The 21,458-nt window shown below is 36.7% G+C and overlaps 1 protein-coding gene across 2 annotated transcripts in view; it reads right to left on the bottom strand.

Annotated features, from left to right (window-relative positions):
* LOC132118038 (nucleolar protein 4-like) overlaps window positions 1-21,458 on the bottom strand; it is a 109,311-nt gene that overhangs the window by 54,676 nt on the left and 33,177 nt on the right. For both annotated transcript variants that reach the window (XM_059527518.1, XM_059527519.1), the window contains exon 5: window positions 4,569-4,716. In XM_059527518.1, the coding sequence (XP_059383501.1) occupies window positions 4,569-4,716 (148 nt within the window). The remainder of the gene's footprint in view (window positions 1-4,568; window positions 4,717-21,458) is intronic.

The following is a 21,458-nucleotide window of genomic DNA, read 5'->3' as shown; positions in this document are numbered from 1 at the left end:
AGCAAAATATAAGAAATTACATTAAATTTTCATGACAACTAAGCACTTTTCCCATTCAGTTCAATTCCTATTATATTAAAGCTATCTTTCCAAATTCCAAACGTCCTGCCTGCCGTTAAACAGTATACAAATATTGCATTATGGTAATTTCACAGATTTTTTTTTTTTTTTTTTGTACAATAAAAAAAACTAAAATCTTTATTTGGAATAATGACAATTTCAAGGGGGAAATTTGGGGGAGTCTGAACTGTATTACTTTTTAAACTAAAACAAATAAATGTAAATAAATTAAAAAATAAGTACTTAAAATTTGAGGTGAAAAATGACCTGGACCTTTTTTTTTTTAATCAAGACAAAATGCAGGATAAATTAAACTTGCATTTCCCACATGACCATGTCTGCTCCATTTACACTAAACAAGAGGCAATGGCTCTGACTAATAATGCCTTTTAAATGCACACTAGCTAGGTGAGGATATGAATCACTTGTTCACATCTATTAAATACTAGTAAAGGCACATGATTCACCACTGCAGGGCTTTAATGCAGTAGTAAAGTACAGGTCTAATGCAGTGGCTCAGTTTTATTATGCACCACAGCAGGGATCTGATGAACCTTTCCAGGCCAATCACAGGATGCAGCGATGTACCGGGGTAGCGCGGTTCTTTGGGGCAGACCGTGACCTTGACAGCATCTCTTCAGAGAACATGGCTCCATTACTCTGAGCGCCATAATCTCAAGCAGCATGTTTAGCACTACATGTGTGTTTTTCCCTCATACTGAGGTGTTAAGTAAATTCTCTCCATCCTGCAGTTCCTAATGTACACCTCAACCATCCCCCCGACTGTCTTCTCTTCCTCTCTTTGTCCTGTGGCACCAAGGTCATGGCAACAGTGTCATGACTGACACCTCATATCCCTGATCACACTCAAACCAGGTTATGATATTTTCTGTATGAACATACAGAGTAAAGTCTTCTTTTAGCCACTAGACTAACATCTAAATGTAAATGGGAAACTTACACTTCACGAACTAGGCTTACATATGGCCAAGATGGGTTGAGATTAGCAGCGAGAGTAACATTTAGACACTGATTAACTTTTACAAGAGTTCAAACGGGTACGAAAAAAAAGAGAGAGAGACGACTACACCTCATACACGGCCACCTCCAAGAAGAAACTTTCTGCAAATACATGAGATCACATTTGACCGTGTCTCCTAATGTTCAGGCAATCTGAAATCACTTTGAGGTGACGAAGGTTGTTCTTTGTGGCCGAACATTTCACTTTCAAGAGCAGCTCTAATCAGTCAGAGAGAGAGAGCTGTCTTGATTACCTGACCTCTTTTTTCTCTTTTTATCTCTTTTTCCATCTCCCTTCCTCCATCATCATCATCATCTCTATACCGAGTCCTGCTGATAAAGGGGTTGAGGGGGGCTTTCTCCGCTGATGACCCTCAGAAAGTGCTGTGCCTACGCCTGGCCTAAAGTTTTACATTTATGCCTTTTGCATACTCATTTATCCAAAGTAGCTTTCATTGCATTCAAGTCATACATTTCATGATTTAATGAGCTACATCATGGTGTAGTTTAAAATCATGGAGATGCTGTTGCAAGATGCTATACAGTATTCTACAGTCTCAAAAAAATTAACTTATTTTTAATTTATATATTTTAAAACATTATGAACTCTATAATATTTTTTTTTTTATTTCTCCTCACTCCAATTCCTTTAAATGTTATGGTATGCAGAACAGAACAGGAATTAATAAACAATTACAGTGGCATTTATTATAATCAACATTTATTATAAATACCAAGCCTAAACTAATTTATTTAAAGTGAAACTAAACATACCAATGGGAAAAGCGCTATACAAATAAACTTGGGCTCATATAAAATACAGTACAGAAAAAAAAAACAAATACAAAAACTGCACAGAAAAAAAATATTTATAATTATTGCATACTTTATCTATTATAGTTCATTAAAAAATTACACTGCTGCCTTGCCATTCCAAACCTGCATGACCTTCTTTCTTCTGCAAAACACAAAAGACGATATTTTGAAAAATGAAAGTCAAACATTCTTCAACAAATTTTCTTGTTGTGTTCCACAGAAGAAAGTGAGTCCTGCACTTTTGGAGCAACATAATGGTAAATATGTAAATGATGACATTTTAAATTATGGGGTGAACTATCCCTTTAGGGACTACTGCATTATTATACTACAAAATACAGGTTATGTCAAATCCTATTTCAAACCAATGTATTTGTGATAGAAATTCATTGATCCTCTGTGAACATGGAGCTGAAGGAGCAAGAAAAGGTGGATGCTGGGATAGTAGTCACTATAGGACATAGTTGAGTTTGTGATTCAGTAGCTCATTTTCTTCACTAAGTGTTTGTGTCTGTGGGTGTGTGTCCACATCTGTTTACAGCATATTTGTGACCCTGTCTGTGAAATCCAGACCAAAGTCTCAAAACCAAATCAAAGTTTGATTTCAACCATTAATTTCACTATGATTTCAATCTTTGACATGGCCTTACTCCATCAATATTAAAGATTCACAGAATGTTCTTTACATTATGAAGGATGATTTTATGTACAGACAGGCAGAGTCATATATATTTATTAAAAGCATCAGAAAAGAAAACTGCATGCATGTTTTTCAAAAGAAGCTTTCTGTGAAGATTTCAGATTCCCTTCAATACAGAAAGATTACAGCTATACTTCTACCATAGATGAAGAGAGAGGGAGGAAGGGAAAAAACACTCTCCGCTTTCTCATCATTATCTAAATGCAGAGCTCTTTGGGTTGCTAATGTCACCCACAGAGAGAGAAGCTGCTGGAGAACACAGCGAGGAACTACTGTCTCTAAAGTCCCGGAGAAGCTTGCTCTGACCTCCCTGCAGCTCATCCAAAAATGTTCATTCTTCATTTATTCAGGCTCAATTGCATCGTTAAATAATAATAATAAAGTTGTTCACCGAATTGAGTCTTAGAGCCAAGAACTTAAACATTGAATCAGCCTGATATTTATAAATGAATCCCCCAGAATGGTTTGTGAAGCAAATTCACTAATACGTTGAAAAGATGTGACTTAAAACAACAAATGTTGGTAAATCCAACAGACATCACTGCTTCTTTCATGAACATGCCCAGGACAGCTTTTTTTAGATGTATTTTCAGTCAATAATAAATCCTCTGTCCCCATTCACTGTAACTGCATGGAAAAATAAAGACCAGCACAGTCTCCAGAATACCTCTTTTGTTTTTCATGGAAGAGAATAACAATATGAATGTGAGTAAGTGATGATGAATAAACAATTTTCAGCTAAATAATAATTTATTTAGATAAAATTATTTATTTGGAATAAATGATTTCCTTCAACCATCTAAAAAAAAACATCCACACCACTCTGTATCTTTAGAGCGCTTTCCTTCGCTCTTTTCCTCCTTATCTCATCTTCATCTGTCTATACATTTTTCTCTTTGTCCAGATCCTTCTCTTTCCTTGAAAGCAGCAGGGAGGAGGCCACTCGATCACAATCGATACCTACATCTCTTCTCGCCTCATTCTGGCAATTCCAAAGCTCTCAAAACCGTGTGTGTAAAAGAACATGGTTCAGCTACTTGCTTGCGCGCACACACACACACTCTCTTTCTTTCTCTCTCTCACTCTCACTCTCTCGCTCTCTCTCTCTCTCTCAACACCACTGCCATTAACTTATCAGTATTTGAAAAAAAATTGGGATCAGTATAAATTTTTTTTTTTTAGAAGGAATGCATTACATTTGATCAAAAGTGACAGTAAAAGACATTAATTTGTAACAACAGATTTCTATTTCAGTTCTTTTTCAGGTCTGTTCATCAAAGGATCATGAAGAAAGTGTCATAGTTTCCATAAAAATATTCAGCAGCTCAACTGTTTTTAACATTGATTATAAAAAGAAAGGTTTCATTTTAGAAGGATTTCTGAAGGATCATGTGCCACAGAAGACTGAAGAGAAATGAGGCAGAAAATTCAGCTTTGCCATTACAAGAATAAATTACACTTTAAAACATATTCAAATAGAAAAGAGTTATTTTAAACTGCAATAATATTACACAATATTACTGTTTTACAGTATTATTAATAAAATATACAGTCTTGGTGAGCATAAGACAACTTAAAAAAAAATACTGAGTCCAAACCTTTGAACAGTAGTGTATAAAGCTATATAGATATCACTATAAATATAGCTTTTTTAATTTTAATGTTGTCACTGCATCTTTCTTATTGCTCTATATATACACACATAAAAACACCTCACTAAATTATAACAAGATTTAGGTTTTTATAAATGACAAATATTCCTTTTATTTATGAATTTTCCTTGCATTTAGTGGTGAAGGAAAATTGCATAAGGATGTTTAGATTTGATTACTGGAAAATGAGAAAAATACTGATTAAGGAAATGACTTCTTGTGCTGAAAACATGCACACACGCATTTCATTTGAAACTCTAGAGAAATCAGAGAGTTCAAACCCTCTATTAAGACACAGATGAGCATACAGTGTCTCTTACCGTCCTCTTCCTTGTGAGTGTTTTGCGGGCTGTGCATCCTATCTGCTCTGGAGGGGTGGTTCAGGTCAGGCAGTGCGGTGTGGCGTTCAGCTGATATCCATGTGGGGTCACTCATATCAAACTCCTCACTACTCACTGAACAGTCATCCTGTGGAGAGAGAGCCAGAGAGATGTCAGTCCGACAGCTGAGGCAGGATTGCTCATATCGGCGCTACGTCTGTGCGTGTGCGCAAACTAGAATAGATGTGAAAGTCAGATTGTGCCGTGATGTTGGCAGGCAAACAGGCCCATGAGGAGGGCTGCCAGAGAGAGCAGTCACCCCCTGCTGAGTGACAGCATCACTCACACACACAGCGGCCCACCGAGACCACCAAAATTATGACTGGGCCCCGAAGCACAGTACAGAAGTGTTGAAAAAGAAAGTAAAGTATATCTATTCTACTGAAGGTATAAACATGATCAAAATTATTTATTCACAATCGGACTTCCCTAAAACCTGATTCAATTAAGGCATTACGGTTTTTTGCTTTTGTGCTATGAAAATCAAATCAATGAACATGAATCATTTTGTAATGAAAGAAATATGTACCAGTTAATATTTTTTGGCATGTGTGAATAATGGTTTGCACTGCTGTATATAAGGTTACATGAATACATGATTTACCTGCTGATAAACATGCATTGAAATGTTTAACGCAAACTGTATAACATTTTTCAAGGAATGCATCTGAAATGAAATGATATTCTATAAGCAGACGTTGAACTACAGTCATGAACAGTATTCACAGTATTCCTATCATGGACGTGAATTAAAAGTAAGAAGCAAGGTTATGAAAGGTTGTTCAAATTAATAAAATATTTGGGGTCTTTAAAAAATTACTTTTATTCAGCAAGGCTACAATTAAATCAAAAGTGACAGAAAAGACATTTTACATTGTTGGACAAAATTCTATTTTAAATAAATGATGGAATCCCAATTCATCAAAAAATAAATAATAATAATCCTGAAAAAATGTATCACAGTTTCAACAAAACTACTAATCAGTGCAACAGATTTCAACATTGATAATACTAGGAATTAGGGTTTTTTTGAGAGGCAAATCAACATATTAATGATTTCTGAAAGATCGTGTGGACACTGAAGACTGAGTAATGATGCTGAAAATTCAACTTTGCATCACAGAAACACATTCAAACATATTAAAATAGAGAACACTTATTATTTTTCAAATGTAAAAATATCCCACAAGATTCTGATCAAATAAATGCAATCTTGGTTAATGTAAAAGACTTTCAACCCTTTCAAAAACAGAATAAAAATAAATAAATAAATAAAAATCTTACTGACCACAAACTGTTCAACATTAGCGAAATTATACAGATTTTTTTTAATGTATAAATTCATAATTTTCTCCCCGTTCGATTTATCTATTTCTGAAAATCAACAATTTGTTCAGTCTACAAAAGCAATTTGTTCCGTTTCATAACAAGTCTCTTCAAATGAATTTGTTGTTTGAAAATGAAAATGAAAATGATTGTTTTCTTGAATAAATCCATTTTCTCCATTCAATAAATGGAACTCACCACAGTCAGTGGTGAGGATGCCTGTATATGTGAATCAAATAAATCACAGCATTCTGTTTTTCGCCACATTTGACAGAATCATTTCCTCAAGTTTGGATGACACTTCAAGTACATTTGTAATGTTAATGGCATGGATAATTCATAAAAAAAACAGTCAAAAGAATCTCTCAGAGAGAACTTGGCTAAACTTGTCCTGTTCAGAATTTAATTTCCAAAAAGGAATAGAAAAAGAAATTACCTTAAATGACACAAATGTATTATTGTAAAAGTAATGACTATGTAATGATGGCTATTAAACCTAATCTGTTCCCTTGCCTTAATAAATTGCTCCTCAATTTGAGAAACTTGTTCAGCTTTACAGCATCATGCCGAGCCCTTCCACCTCTGGAGGACAGCCATCATCCCATTTTAATCACATAACAACCTAAATCCACAAATGAATGTCTGTAAACAATCTCAAGAGCTCAAGAGGTTCTGTTCAGTAGTTACAGTCTGGAACTCATGTTCATTATCAACATGAGTGTCTCAAACTGGCTCGATTGGCTGTACATGCTGTGCTGTGTTAGTAAAGCTATGAAATACCTGTGCATAATGTGCTGGACAAAAGAGGATGATTTATTAGACAGGCGAAGGTAGAAGCCGCCCCAGGGACAGCGGGTGAGGACCCATCTGCTCATGCCTGTTGTTGAACGGAAACCCTGCCACACTGCCGCACGGCACGACCTCCATTTAAACAGATGCCCCCCCCCCCAGAGCTGCCAATCACACAGTAACTCCCACCACAAGCCCAGCGCCAGCTCTGATTGGTTAAGCCACTTTACATGCAAATTTGACAGTGGATTATTGATGGGACAAAGTCTTCCGCCTGCTCTCTTAAAGGAGTTTTAGCTGTTCTTCTGCATGTTTAATGTGCAACAGTGAGTTTGGGACCAGACTGTCTGGTATAGTTTTGGGGTAAAAAGTTTGAAGTCAGCAGAATTTATTTCATATAATACATTTATTCAGTGATATGATCAAAAGTGACAGTAAAAACAATTATTGTGTTACAATGTTTTTTTTAATGTTTTTTTCTATTCAAAAAGAATACTGAAAAAAATGATCATGGTTTTCAAATTAGCATGTTAGAATGATTTTTGAAGGATCATGTGATTACTGAAGTAATTGCTAATAAAAAATCATTGACATCAGTAATAAATTAAATTTTAATAGCTATTAAAACTATTTACTGTATTTTTTATCAAATTAATTCATTAATTCATGCTTTTATTTTATATTATATATATATATATATATATATATATATATATATATATATATATATATATATATATATATATATATATATATATACACACACACACACACACACACGTTGAACTACACATATATATATATACACATATATACAATATATATATATATATATATATATCTATACACACACACACATATATATATATACAATATATATATATATATATATATATATATATATATATATATATATATAGTATATAGTACAGACCAAAAGTTTGGACACACCTTCTCATTTAAAGTGTTTTCTTTATTTTCATGACTATGAAAATTGTAGAGTCACACTGAAGGCCTCAAGGGCTATTTGACCAAGAAGGAGAGTGATGGGGTGCTGCGCCAGATGACCTGGCCTCCACAGTCACCGGACCTGAACCCAATCGAGATTGTTTAGGGGTGAGCTGGACCGCAGACAGAAGGCAAAAGGGCCAACAAGTGCTAAGCATCTCTCGGGGAACTCCTTCAAGACTGTTGGAAGACCATTTCAGGTGACTACCTCTTGAAGCTCATCAAGAGAATGCCAAGAGTGTGCAAAGCAGTAATCAAAGCAAAAGGTGGCTACTTTGAAGAACCTAGAATATGACATATTTTCAGTTGTTTCACACTTTTTTGTTATGTATATAATTCCATATATAATTCCACATGTGTTGATTCATAGTTTTGATGCCTTCAGTGTGACTCTACAATTTTCATAGTCATGAAAATAAAGAAAACTCTTTGAATGAGAAGGTGTGTCCAAACTTTTGGTCTGTACTGTATATATATATATATATATATATATATATATATATAAAACTTTACAAAATATACATTCACAACAAGATATAGACATAGCTTCATAAATTCAGAAATCGCACATTTGGTAAATGGTAACATGAGATGCAAAATTTTACTGATTGTTCATTTTCAATGCATTTTTATTGTTGCTTTCAAGACTTTTACAAGTTATCTTTCTAAATACCAGTATCTTTGAAAAATCAGCAGAATTTGCATCACAGAAAAGCTCATTTTAAACTGTTAAGGCTTAAAATGAATGTGCAAGATCAACATATGATTTTCAATGCAACACTGGCCTGAAAGGGCAAGTGATTGTTCTTTTTCAAGTGGTTGTTAGTGTTGTTGACTTGCCTGAAACTCTCTCACACTGACTCTGGGCCAACAGGTCATCCTCACTGTCGAGCCCTACACTGACTTTAATAATCAACCTTTGCATTATACATCCAACAAATACAGCAATCAGATACATGTTTGTTCATAAATAAGCCCCCAGAGATCAAGAACGATGCCCAGGGGTCAGCAGAAGTCAGGAGGGTCAACTGACAGGAACAGACAGAAGAGGGAGGGGTCAAATACACCCTTTAAAGGTCACAAGGAAACGCACTGTAGCTCAAAACATCAGTTAGACAAAAAAAGGATCGCACTTAAAGCGGCCACACGCCCGTCCCACCCCCCAAACCCTGCGTAATGTATTCTGCCGCATTTTCATTTCCATGCAGAAGTCTCAGAACTGACAATCAAGTACCTCCTTAATCATCGTCCAATAGGACATCAAACAGGAGCCTCTATTAATCTGACATTTAACTCCTTTTCAATTATAATCTTATAAAATCACATTTAACCGCTTCAGACCCACGATCAGCGCCGCACAGCTAATCCAATTTAGATCAATGCAGTTCATCAGCGGCCGAATCTCGCCGACTCCATCTCACAGCACCCCTACGGCTCAATTCTGATGGTCTTTATTCGTTTTTATTGTTTATTACATGATCACGCTTATGGTCTTCCTCTCATCTGCATGCAGGTGACATTCAACTCTCTCTCACCCTCTCTCTCACTCTCTCTCTCTCTCTCTCTCTCTCTCTCTCTCTGACAAATTGCTGCCTGTGCAGATAAAGAGAGCAGGGACAGCCTTGCATTTTCCCCCTTCATGAAACATCCTGGCTCCTACGTGTCTTTAATGAGAATAACAGATAGAAATGAGTCCAATCACCTGGTTTCTTTCATTTGCGGAGGGTCTGAGTGGCTCTGGGGGCTGTGCATGTGTGTTTCAGGGTTTCTTTTGTCTGAGAGCTGTATGTGCTTTCACAAAACACAAAGAGCAGACGTCCTTGGAAGAGAGGTCTCTTCTCAGCCATTGCTGGGCGTTACCTTTAGTTGATTAACTTTGCTTTAATAATAATAATACGCTTTTTGGTGGGTGAGAATGAAAGGAGCCTTTTATCGCTTTAACTGATTTATGTTCGCACGACTTGAACTTCCGAGTCAGGAGAGAGGACATTTGTAGAGTGACTTTATTACTGAGGTTAGACTATTAGCTGCCCCGCTGTATACCTAGCTGTAAATTGTCTAAATTGAGACATAAAGGAGGAAAAGTCTTTGAAAAAATAATTAACTCTATTCAAGTCTATTTTTAAATGGCATGCCGAGAAGAATCGGACTACCTGGGTGTTCTTCTGCACTCAGGTCTGAAGTTCACAGAATTGTCTTGGAAGAAGAAAAAAAACAGATAGCATATTAATATATGGGCTCCTCACATAAATACACATGCGCACACGCCTAATGTACCTTCAATGATTGATGCCCACCTTCAGAGGCACGCCGTGTTGTTTTGTCAAGCACTGAGGCACTAAAAAATGAATACAAATGAATGTCTTTCTCTGAGACAGTTTATAGCATGCATGAGAATGCTGGGGCAACATTTGCTCTCCTGAGCTTGTAAAAAGGCTTCTGTAAGGCTTCTGAGATTGGCCCCTTCAGCCTGCACTGTTTTTTGGTACCAGAGCCATTTAAAGCTAATCCAGTTAGCAAGCCAACCCTTCCTGTCCGAGTCTTCAACCTTTCCTTCTCATATCGGAAAGCCCTTGTAAGAAGCTCAATGCTTTGGAAACGTAACCCTTGGGTTTATGTTGGCAGGTCCAAAATAATTAACCTGATAAACAGCTTTTGCATTGTAGAAACCAAAAAAAAAAAAATCAATGAAACGCAAAACGCCTTTATTATTAATGTAACTGGGTTTGGATGTTTCACAGTGCTTTTTCTACACAGAATCATTCAGCAAAGGGAAAAAGTCAATGCAGCATAAACAAAAAAGTGAGACGATCCTGGTTTTTCTTGAGCATAAATGATTGATTATGTGACTATGTGATTGTTTCGCATGTACGGCTGGAACGAGTGATAGTTTTCTATGTCTCATCTTATTCCACTCCGCAATTAGTTCCCCTCCTTTTTTCATCTTCCGTCTCCTTCTACCCATATTTAGCAAGGACAGGACAGCGACATGGCTCCAAACGCAAAAATAAATCAATTTAAAGACTTAAAAAATAAATAAATAAAAGCATGAATGCGAAGCATATATGATATATATATATATATAAAATGTGCTGCCATGGAAACTGATCAAGATCTGCATTACTAATACTGATTTAGAGAGAGAGAGCGAGAGAGAGAGGGGGAAGCAGATATACATTTTTGGTCTGGAGAGAAATGTACACTGGCTCTAAAAAGACTAAACATTTCTCTCTTTTTTAAAAAAAAGTGAGCATATTTTTTCTTTCTGGATTTATGTGTCTTCTAAAATAATAATAATAATAATAATAATAAAATGACAACTTATCTGAAAAACATACTACTGTAGTCTAGACACAATTTTCTTGTCTTACAATAATAACAATAATTCAGTTTCACTTTGAACTTTTATACTTTTTAATTTTTTATACAAATCTCTGTCTTGAAAGATTCAATTGTGCATGCCATTTCAGTTTTTTCTTTGCAATCTTTTATCAAAAAAAAAACAAAAAACTAAAACTACCACTTTCCACCATCAAATGACCATAAATTCGACTCCCATCTGACGTTTTCTAATTGAAATGATTCTAATATCATTTTTTACTCTGAAATATATCATATTACAGCAAGAATTTTTTTTTTCAAATGCTATTTTATTTTATTTTTATTTTTGTGTTCCTGTAGCTCAAGTGGTAGAGCATTGCACAATGAAGCGCAAGGTTGGGGTTTCGTTTCCCCGGGAACACATGGTACAAACAGGAAGCATTCTCTCAAATCATAGCACATTCAGTTGAGGAGCCCAATTCTCATACACCAACCACACACAAGTTCGGAGGAACTATCTGGGCCCAGCTGTCAGTCACATCAAAGCCCTTATTTCTCACGTCTAACATATGTCTGAGCACGTTACATGAGCTTTCTGTCTTTGACTGCATGCCTTCTCTCCGTCCGCTGCAATCAATAGCTTCCTAAGGAAGCACACTGTATCATTTCAACACAGAAAGGTGAGTGTATTGATAAGAGTGCCGTTACTCTACTAAGGCATGCAAGCCTGCACGCTTATACAGAGATCCATTTGCCCTCAGACACACACAAAAACACACCTTGTGAGGTTCAATGAGGATTACAATCTTATGACCGTGAGCTTCCACTGCAGAAAATTGATCGAACGGGAAAACAGTCCATGAAAAGGGAAAATACTAGCACTGACACACAAGGTATTAAGGCTGCACGATAAATCGCATGTGATATTTAATGCGCATCTTGTCAGTAAAGCCTTGTCACGTCACATGGAGCAGCATTTACTACACAGAGCCATTGTTCACTGACAAGCTGCGCAAAACTACGATCATATTTTGCACATGTTTTGCACAGCTTGTCAGTGAAAAGGCTCTGTGTAGTAAATGCTGCTGCATGTAAAAGTGGGCAGGTAATGGAGATTTACCGCTGATTACAAAACCGGCTTTACTGACAAGATGCGCATTCAATATAGCATGCGATTTATCATGCAGTCCTAAAAGGTATTCATACATAGTTGTGCAAAAACACACTTGGTGAGCACTTATCGGAAGCACGCTATAAAGGAAAGGCTAGAATTTGAAAAAAGTGTGTGTGCGGATGTGATCGAATCACTGGAAGGACAAACAGACAGTTTGATATCAATGTCTGTTTGTGATATTACACCCCAGAGTCAGCCACAGGCTAAAAAAACATAAAGCATTCTGTTACATGAAGACGGGCTATGATCAATGATTCTGACTGGACCTTCATTGATCCAGAGGCGAGGGGAGGGGAGCTATTTCTGAATGCTGATGCCCCCTTTTCCTCAGTGAAGCCAAATCTGCACAATCGGCTCCCTCCCCTGCCCAGTGTTCTACACACGGCCCCAAACAAAAGCCAAAAGGAGGAAAGACACAAGACCGTCTCTCTGAGGAGTCACTCATCTATTAGTCTACACAAGCTTTAAAGGTGAAGTGTGTCATTTCTTCGATGTTTAAATCATGTTGTTTAGTAAAATCACTGCCTTTGTACTGTGGAACACAAAAAGAATATCTGGACACTTATTTCAATACAAAGAAAGTGAATGGGGGCTCAGACTGTCAAGCTTAAAAAAGACACAAGGATACCTCATGACTTGGGCACTGTTACATTTCTTTAATCAAATAAATGATATATAATTATTTTAAAACAAATATTTCTATTTTATTTATAATTTAATATTAAAATTAATGCTGTGAAAAATTTAAATAATTAATAAATCACTAATTTTTCTGTAAATAAAATCAATCAATATATTATATCACATCTAATCTCCAAATTAGTGTAGAAACTACATCAAGATGGTATATTTTACGTATTTGTTTAATGCCATCTTATTAACTAGTACTATGAATAAAAGCAAGCACCACACACAGCAATACTTACATTGATGCTTCTGTTAAATAGATTTTTTTTTACATATTTAACATTACAGCAAAATTTGTGGGATTATTTTATACAACTAAAGGGTTACCGAACATAAAAAATAATATTATCTTTAAATGAACTTAAAACAAGTTAAATCAATCTTCACCAAAACCAAATATAATAAGAACTGTAGAAACATTTGTCATAATTTAACAGTATGTGTTGTATATAATGTATGTAATATGGTAATGTTTTTGTCAAAATCAGATCTCTCTGTGAGCTTTCAGTTAATTTTTCCCTTGTAATTTTATTTTAGATCTTCATTTTCCATATGGATACATACATACATGCATACATGTTAACCATTTAAAATTTGTAAAGATTTGAAAAAAAATTTATAACATTTTTCATTACCCACTCAGTACATCACAAGAAGCAAACACTATTCCACTGAATGATGTGAACATTTGTCAGTAGGCGTTCCAGATTAGTTCACTCTGAGCGCAAGCATAGACATCAGTACAAAATCACTGGGATTATGAAAAACCACAACTATAGCTGTGCCTCTCCAGCTGATCACACCCATCTGGTTACAAACATGACAACCATGACATCAAGTCAACCTGAAATATCTAATATACATTAATAAAAGTTTCTTATAAACAATAACAACTAAAAATTCTAGGGAAAAAAATATCTTTATGTTATACAACAAATGTTATACAACAACATAAAAAGAACTTTTCATCAAAAGGTCCACTTTATCTCCACACAAAACATTTCAACTGCAAGAGCTTCTGTTAAAATTCACGTTTCTTAACAAATCAATATAACTGGCCGGACTTGAATCTCCATGAACTGAACAGTATTATGGCCATCATGAAAGGAATATAACGTTTTTCACCATAAGTACCAGACTGCAAGCTGATGTGTGTATAAAAATGAACCTGGTTTCTAGATGAAGGCCACTTTTTTAAGGACAACACACAAGCTTTTGTGTTTGTTGGAGTAGAAATACAGTATTGTTGTTCCTGCGGTGACCAGCATGAATATAATGGCACCTGCATTCACAATGACCACTTGAAGATGCTCATCAAATCTGTATCCTGTAGTTGCTCAGTCAACTGTCAGCCTTTAAGTTTGCATACAATTGTACAAAAAGCTATTTTCTCTCTCCTAGATTGTAGCTTTAGCTGCTCTGAAATTGGACAGCTTGCTCTATGTTTAATGACGCACTATACATGTAATTTAACATGCAGAATATATTCAAAAGTTTAGGGGATGTTACAAAAGAATAGTATTAATCAAATAGAGAACTTTTGTAACATTCTAAATGACTATACTGTCAATTTTAATCAATCTAATGCATCTTACGCTAAATAAAAGTAAATATTATAAAAGATATATATAATAATAATAATTCATACTGACCCCAAGCATTTGATTTGGCAGTTTTTTTTTCTTGCAAAAAAAAAAAAAAATCGGAATATGTACAATCCACAACATTCATTCCCTACAATATGAACCTACCTTACATTTAAGTTAAAAGTGACTCATGCTACATACAAAACAAAATCGGTTTTCACAATCAAACTATTCGGTGTGTTGCCTGAATGACTAGTCAACTAATTGGCTTTAGTGAACTCTTGTAAAATTAGACTAGTATTGGGTTCACCCAACCTCAATTAGATGTCTTAGGGGAGCTTTACATTAGATACGCTCCCGTATGTCAAACAGATGAAGCTCAGCAGAATGTAACAAAATGCAGGTGTCTTATCTCTTTAAGTTTCTTGATTTCTGTCTCATTAGCATAGCATGCTAATAAAAGCCATTAAAATATATGTCTTTTTTTAAACCTATGACATGACATTACATCCAAATGCTTCCCTGGCAGGTTAAATTAGCCATAGTTCACTACTTCTGGAGGCAAAAACCAAATGCCTAGAGTGGTCCACTGTATCTACAACCCGAATTCCGGAAAAGTTGGGACGTTTTTTAAATTTTAATAAAATGAAAACTAAAAGACTTTCAAATCACATGAGACAATTTTTTTATTCACAATAGAACATAGATAACATAGCAAATGTTTAAACTGAGAAAGTTTACAATTTTATGCACAAAATGAGCTCATTTCAATTTTGATTTCTGCTACAGGTCACAAAATAGTTGGGACGGGGCATGTTTACCATGGTGTAGCATCTCCTTTTCTTTTCAAAACAGTTTGAAGACGTCTGGGCATTGAGGCTATGAGTTGCTGGAGTTTTGCTGTTGGAATTTGGTCCCATTCTTGCCTTATATAGATTTCCAGCTGCTGAAGAGTTCGTGGTCGTCTTTGACGTATTTTTCGTTTAATGATGCGCCAAATGTTCTCTATAGGTGAAAGATCTGGACTGCAGGCAGGCCAGGTTAGCACCCGGACTCTTCTACGACGAAGCCATGCTGTTGTTATAGCTGCAGTATGTGGTTTTGCATTGTCCTGCTGAAATAAACAAGGCCTTCCCTGAAATAGACATTGTTTGGAGGGAAGCATATGTTGCTCTAAAACCTGTATATACCTTTCAGCATTCACAGAGCCTTCCAAAACATGCAAGCTGCCCATACCGTATGCACTTATGCACCCCCATACCATCAGAGATGCTGGCTTTTGAACTGAACACTGATAACATGCTGGAAGGTCTCCCTCCTCTTTAGCCCGGAGGACACGGCGTCCGTGATTTCCAACAAGAATGTCAAATTTGGACTCGTCTGACCATAAAACACTATTCCACTTTGAAATAGTCCATTTTAAATGAGCCTTGGCCCACAGGACACGACGGCGCTTCTGGACCATGTTCACATATGGCTTCCTTTTTGCATGATAGAGCTTTAGTTGGCATCTGCTGATGGCACGGCGGATTGTGTTTACCGACAGTGGTTTCTGAAAGTTTTCCTGGGCCCATTTAGTAATGTCATTGACACAATCATGCCAATGAGTGATGCAGTGTCGTCTGAGAGCCCGAAGACCACGGGCATCCAATAAAGGTCTCCGGCCTTGTCCCTTACGCACAGAGATTTCTCCAGTTTCTCTGAATCTTTTGACAATGTTATGCACTGTAGATGATGAGATTTGCAAAGCCTTTGCAATTTGACGTTGAGGAACATTGTTTTTAAAGTTTTCCACAATTTTTTTACGCAGTCTTTCACAGATTGGAGAGCCTCTGCCCATCTTTACTTCTGAGAGACTCTGCTTCTCTAAGACAAAGCTTTTATAGCTAATCATGTTACAGACCTGATATCAATTAACTTAATTAATCACTAGATGTTCTCCCAGCTGAATCTTTTCAAAACTGCTTGCTTTTTTAGCCATTTGTTGCCCCCGTGCCAACTTTTTTGAGACCTGTAGCAGGCATTAAATTTTAAATGAGCTAATTAAGTGGATAAAAGTGTAAAATTTCTCAGTTTAAACATTTGCTACATTATCTATGTTCTATTGTGAATAAAATATTGGCTCATGTGATTTGAAATTCCTTTAGTTTTCATTTTATTAAAATTTAAAAAACGTCCCAACTTTTCCGGAATTCGGGTTGTATGATAAAACCGCAGCTTTAAATCAGTAGCTCATGGGGGTTACTATACCTGCTCTGCTTCCTAAATCAAACACGTGATCTCTTCCCCCTCTCTGCAGGAGGCATGATTGCTCCCTGCAGCATTGCTAAATGAAACACGAGACATTTGTGTCTATATTTCTTCACAATGCTAAATTGTTTTTGGGGTAAAAAAAAAAATCAGCTTTTGTACAGATTGACTGATATTCTACTAGAGCAATTTCTGGGCAGATTTTTGAGTCCTTTTTTTTATATGTCAGTCAGTGTTTTTTTTAACTGAACATCAGTAGAGCCATTAAAGGGCACCTGTTACGCAAAACAGTTTGGACATAAATGTGTGTTGGCAGAGTGTGAACAACCACCCTACAATGATAAAAGTCCACCCACTCCTCACTTTTTAATTGCCTTTAAACCAAGTCAGTCTCACAAGGCCTGCCGGTTTGATTCTCATGCAGTGTGACATCACATTGTATAGGGCGGGGCCACGGGGGTTGATTGACAGCCCCGCATTGCTATAGTTTCCGCCCTCAGCGGTTGTTCACTCTCCTCCATTTTCTCCACGCTCGAGCAGATGTAACGTCAACAAGGTCTCGCAAACAATCCTGATGCTCGGTGTTTGGATGTAAGACTGAACATAAGAGCCTTCATTTTCTCCCAACATCTGAGCTGCTGAGGATGCTGTGGATTACTTTCATTTTTCAAAATAATGCACCTCAAAATCTACCTAAATACATGTATCACTCCAGACTCATTTGTGAAGGTCATGTTTTTATAGTGCTTAGCATTTTAACTGTATTTGTGTGTGTATGTTAAGTAATTTATAACTGATCAGCGCCGCGCTAATCTTGTCAGATTAGTTTGATTCGTTCGGTAGCGCTGTTGCACAGCTCGGTCCACTGATCTGCGCCAATGACAGGTCAGTGCGGTGCAAGCTCTGTAACACTGGGCTGTTTCATTCCACTTTCAGTGCAGTTGGCTTCTCATATGTTTCTCTGGCTCTCAGTCATGTTGCTTCTACAGGCTGTTCATTGCTGTGGATATGCAACAGTGTTACGAGACTGGAAATGTCCAGTATCATAGCGGAAGCTTGAAGTTATCGTATTTGAAAGAAAATTATCATACACGAGTCAAACGTACAAAATACAGCTAATTATCTAAACCAACAACTTTTTGACAAACTGCAAATTGCCACAATAGACAAATAACTTGGCGTACCCAACACCGTGTCTACACTTGACGCGAGCGGCGTAACAAAATACTATAGAACCCATTATAATCAGTGACTCTGTTTGCACTGGATGCATCACATCGCAACATGACACATCCCGACAGTAAACTGATGCCTTGCTCCATTTATGACATATTAAAATGATTTTTAACACTCGCTTTGTAGCGTCCAGTGTAGACAGACTTTAGCGGTTGCGGCGCGGAGCAACGGTGTTAACACCACATCTGAGCTGCTGTCATCGGAAGTCTGCGAGTTGCCAGATGTTGAGGGCGTTTTTGCAGTCATGGACCGCAACATAGTGCTCGCTGGATTTAAACCAGGGGACCCTCCTGCATTCTTAACATATTCGGAGGTGCGCACAAGCACATTTAGAGAGTCTGTAATGAGCTGATTTCGTGTATCAATAGAGAAGCCTTATGACTACAACTACCATCATTTGAATTGTCATAAAATTTAGAAATCATCTTACATTATGGGATTTTTTTCATTATTGATCGTACATAGATCAAAATGATTGTTCAAATACAATAATTATCATACGTCTGGCAACACTGATGTGCAATGCAGAGAGACACCCTCTTCTGGAGATGGGGCAAGAATATGCAGCTCATTTGCATTTAAAGCAATACACTCCAAAACTCATTTTTTAAGACACACCCCAAAAATGACATTTTCCAGCTGTTATAATAAATGATCTGTTCGGTATTTTGGGCTGAAAGTTCAAAGACACATTCTGGGGAGACCCAGGACCAATATTACATCTTGTAAAAAAGGGCATAATAGGTGCCCTTTAAATAAACATTCTGGCATTTTATCTACTCGATGAAGTCTCATGTTCCTGTGAAGCATAAGCCTTTGATACTTACTCCTGCAGAGATAAAACAAAAACATACTCTTTTCTTTTTTTCCTTTGACATAGTAGTGTTTCACTCTGTGAGACATGCAGCCCTGCTGGAAATTTAAAGGGAGTCATTTCTTGACACATGTTGACAATAAAGGCTTGTTTTATCATCTTTTATGGGTGGAAAATATCTGTCAAGGACCAGCACACAGAATCACATGCCAGTTTGTGTGAAGTGAAATAAAAACATACTCCCTAAGATGCCCTGATGTTCTCTGGCACTGTTAAACTGACCATCAGGACAGTAAAGAAATGGTGGATTATATATAAACCAGATTACGCTGCATAAAAATGCCATTCGAAGAACACTGATATCTGAGATGACCTCACTTCCTGTAAGATACACCGTGAAGCAATGGCTTTATCCCGGTCAGCAGAGACGACTGGCATAGCTGTGCAGTTTGTGACCTATCTCAGCCCTCTCTTTCTGCATGCACCAGCCAATAGATGTCTTCCAATGCGGCTCCTGCAGCCAACTGCTATTGTCTCTAAACGACCTCTGCTACTGATCCCGTCATCTCTGTCTGCAGTGTCCTATCCCTTCTGGAAGCTTGAACAAAAGAGGCATAATCAGTTTAGTCTGTCAGATACACAAGGCTCGGCACATGTAGTTTGTTTGTGGATGGAGACTGCTGCAGGAAGACTAACACATTCAGATTAAGCATTAGTGGAAGAACTGAAAGAAAAGAAAAGGGACAGTGATCAAGATTTAACATTTCACATGATGATTTGTAGGAAGCACGCAGCAACCCAACAGAATTCAAGAGCAGATGACACACAAAGCCTCATGAGGTCAAACCCAGCATTCAACAGAAACATGGACTAATGTAGGTCCCCACTACAGCTATTCTCCTCTAATCCAGTCAGTCACAAATCTATCCCCACGATCAACCCCTTTCCCTGCTCCACAAACAATCCCACAAATAAAGGACAGATTAAAATCCCAGAAACCTTGCTGAAAAGACCAGCATTGCTGGTAAGAAATGGGAACAACAAGGAATTTTACATTTTTACATTACAATTCTAACACCATTAAACGATGCCATTAATATTTATTAGTACTCCTGAGGAATTACCAAATACATGACCATATAACTTATAGACAAATGTAGCGTTTTTAATAGTAATATTTATTTTAAACAAAAATACTAAATAGAAAACATTTAAAGTACCACTAATCACAACAACACACTTTTACCAAACTTCTCCTATATATGTATCTTTACCTACACATTGTTATACGAGTCATTAATTCAATGTTGTTATACTTAACTTAAACTAAAAGTTTTTAAAGTATTTGGGTTAACGGAGCTAAAATAAAATAAAATATAAATATTAGACAAAAATGCTAACTAAAAACTTAAGTGTAAAACGTTGCCTTGGCAATTAAAATAATTACTAAAACCGTAATAAAATTAATTTGTTAAATAGAATTTTTTCAAAACAAAAATGACAAAGCACATAAAAGTATTAAATCAAAACATAAAAATATAAATGCAATAATAGTATACACATAATACTAATATAACACTGCATTAATTTAAAGAACTCTCACAAATTCCAAATAGCTACAACATAACATTAATCTAGATATGATCAAGAATAGTCACTTTGTTTCAGTGAGTGAGTCAGATGTTAATCTGGTAACTCTTCAGACTGATTCACCAAGTGATTAAGCAATTTTAGACTGGTGAGTTAGTCTGTGACTCATCTCTGAATCACCTTGACCAATTCATTAAAAACTGGACTACACTGGTCACATCATATATACTTTTTGCTGCATGCACCCTGCGCAAACACGGCAAACTCTTTTATTGTAGTAATTTTTCAGTATAGAGAAATTGCATTTTCATCACATTCTATTCAGACTGCAAGCTTAAAACTCAACTAAAGCATCATTTCTAGAGCTGTGGTGCTGTAGATTCAGTAGTGCAGGAAACACTGTCAGATTAAATGTGCGGCCAGATTGGGAAATCTCAGTGAAATTGTCACCTAAAAAAATCGTCTATTGTCATTAGTGTAGGAACACATAAAGCACAGCTCACACAGAAGGCACTTTAAAACCAAGCCATGTTCTGTTAGTCAAAACAGCAACTTTGTGTAACCAACTTGAATCTGTTGTGGAATATATGAGAGGAAATTTTGGATTTTAATTTCAAGTGACTGGATTTTCAAATGTGAAATTTTGCAGATCACAGGTAAATACTACCTGATCCATCTACTGTATATGAGTGGTAGAATGCAGATGTCAATCAGCCAAATCTGAAAGCATTCTCTTCAGCAGGGAAGTCACCCTTTTAAGCTTCAGGTAAGTAACGGTAAAGCACAGACAGCTCTGCAGGGAGGCCTGACGTTCTACTGCTGGATGAGTCTTACATATAGTGAACAGCAGAGAGGACACAGGGGAGCCTGTATGTCACATCCTAGAGTCCCCCCTTAGGTCTAAGCACATGTGAGGCGTGAAAAGGCAGGAAATTACACGGAGGGGGGACCTATCATCAGGAGAGCATCTCATTGGTTAGCATGACGCTCACATGGGCTGTAAAAGAACAACAATAACATTCTAAACAAAAACATACTGTGCTTAGGCA

This window comes from Carassius carassius, chromosome 37 (assembly GCF_963082965.1).
Source record: "Carassius carassius chromosome 37, fCarCar2.1, whole genome shotgun sequence".
Taxonomy (NCBI): domain Eukaryota; kingdom Metazoa; phylum Chordata; class Actinopteri; order Cypriniformes; family Cyprinidae; genus Carassius; species Carassius carassius.
The sequence above is the reverse complement of the archived record's forward strand: the minus strand, read 5'-3'. Positions and strand labels throughout refer to the sequence as shown.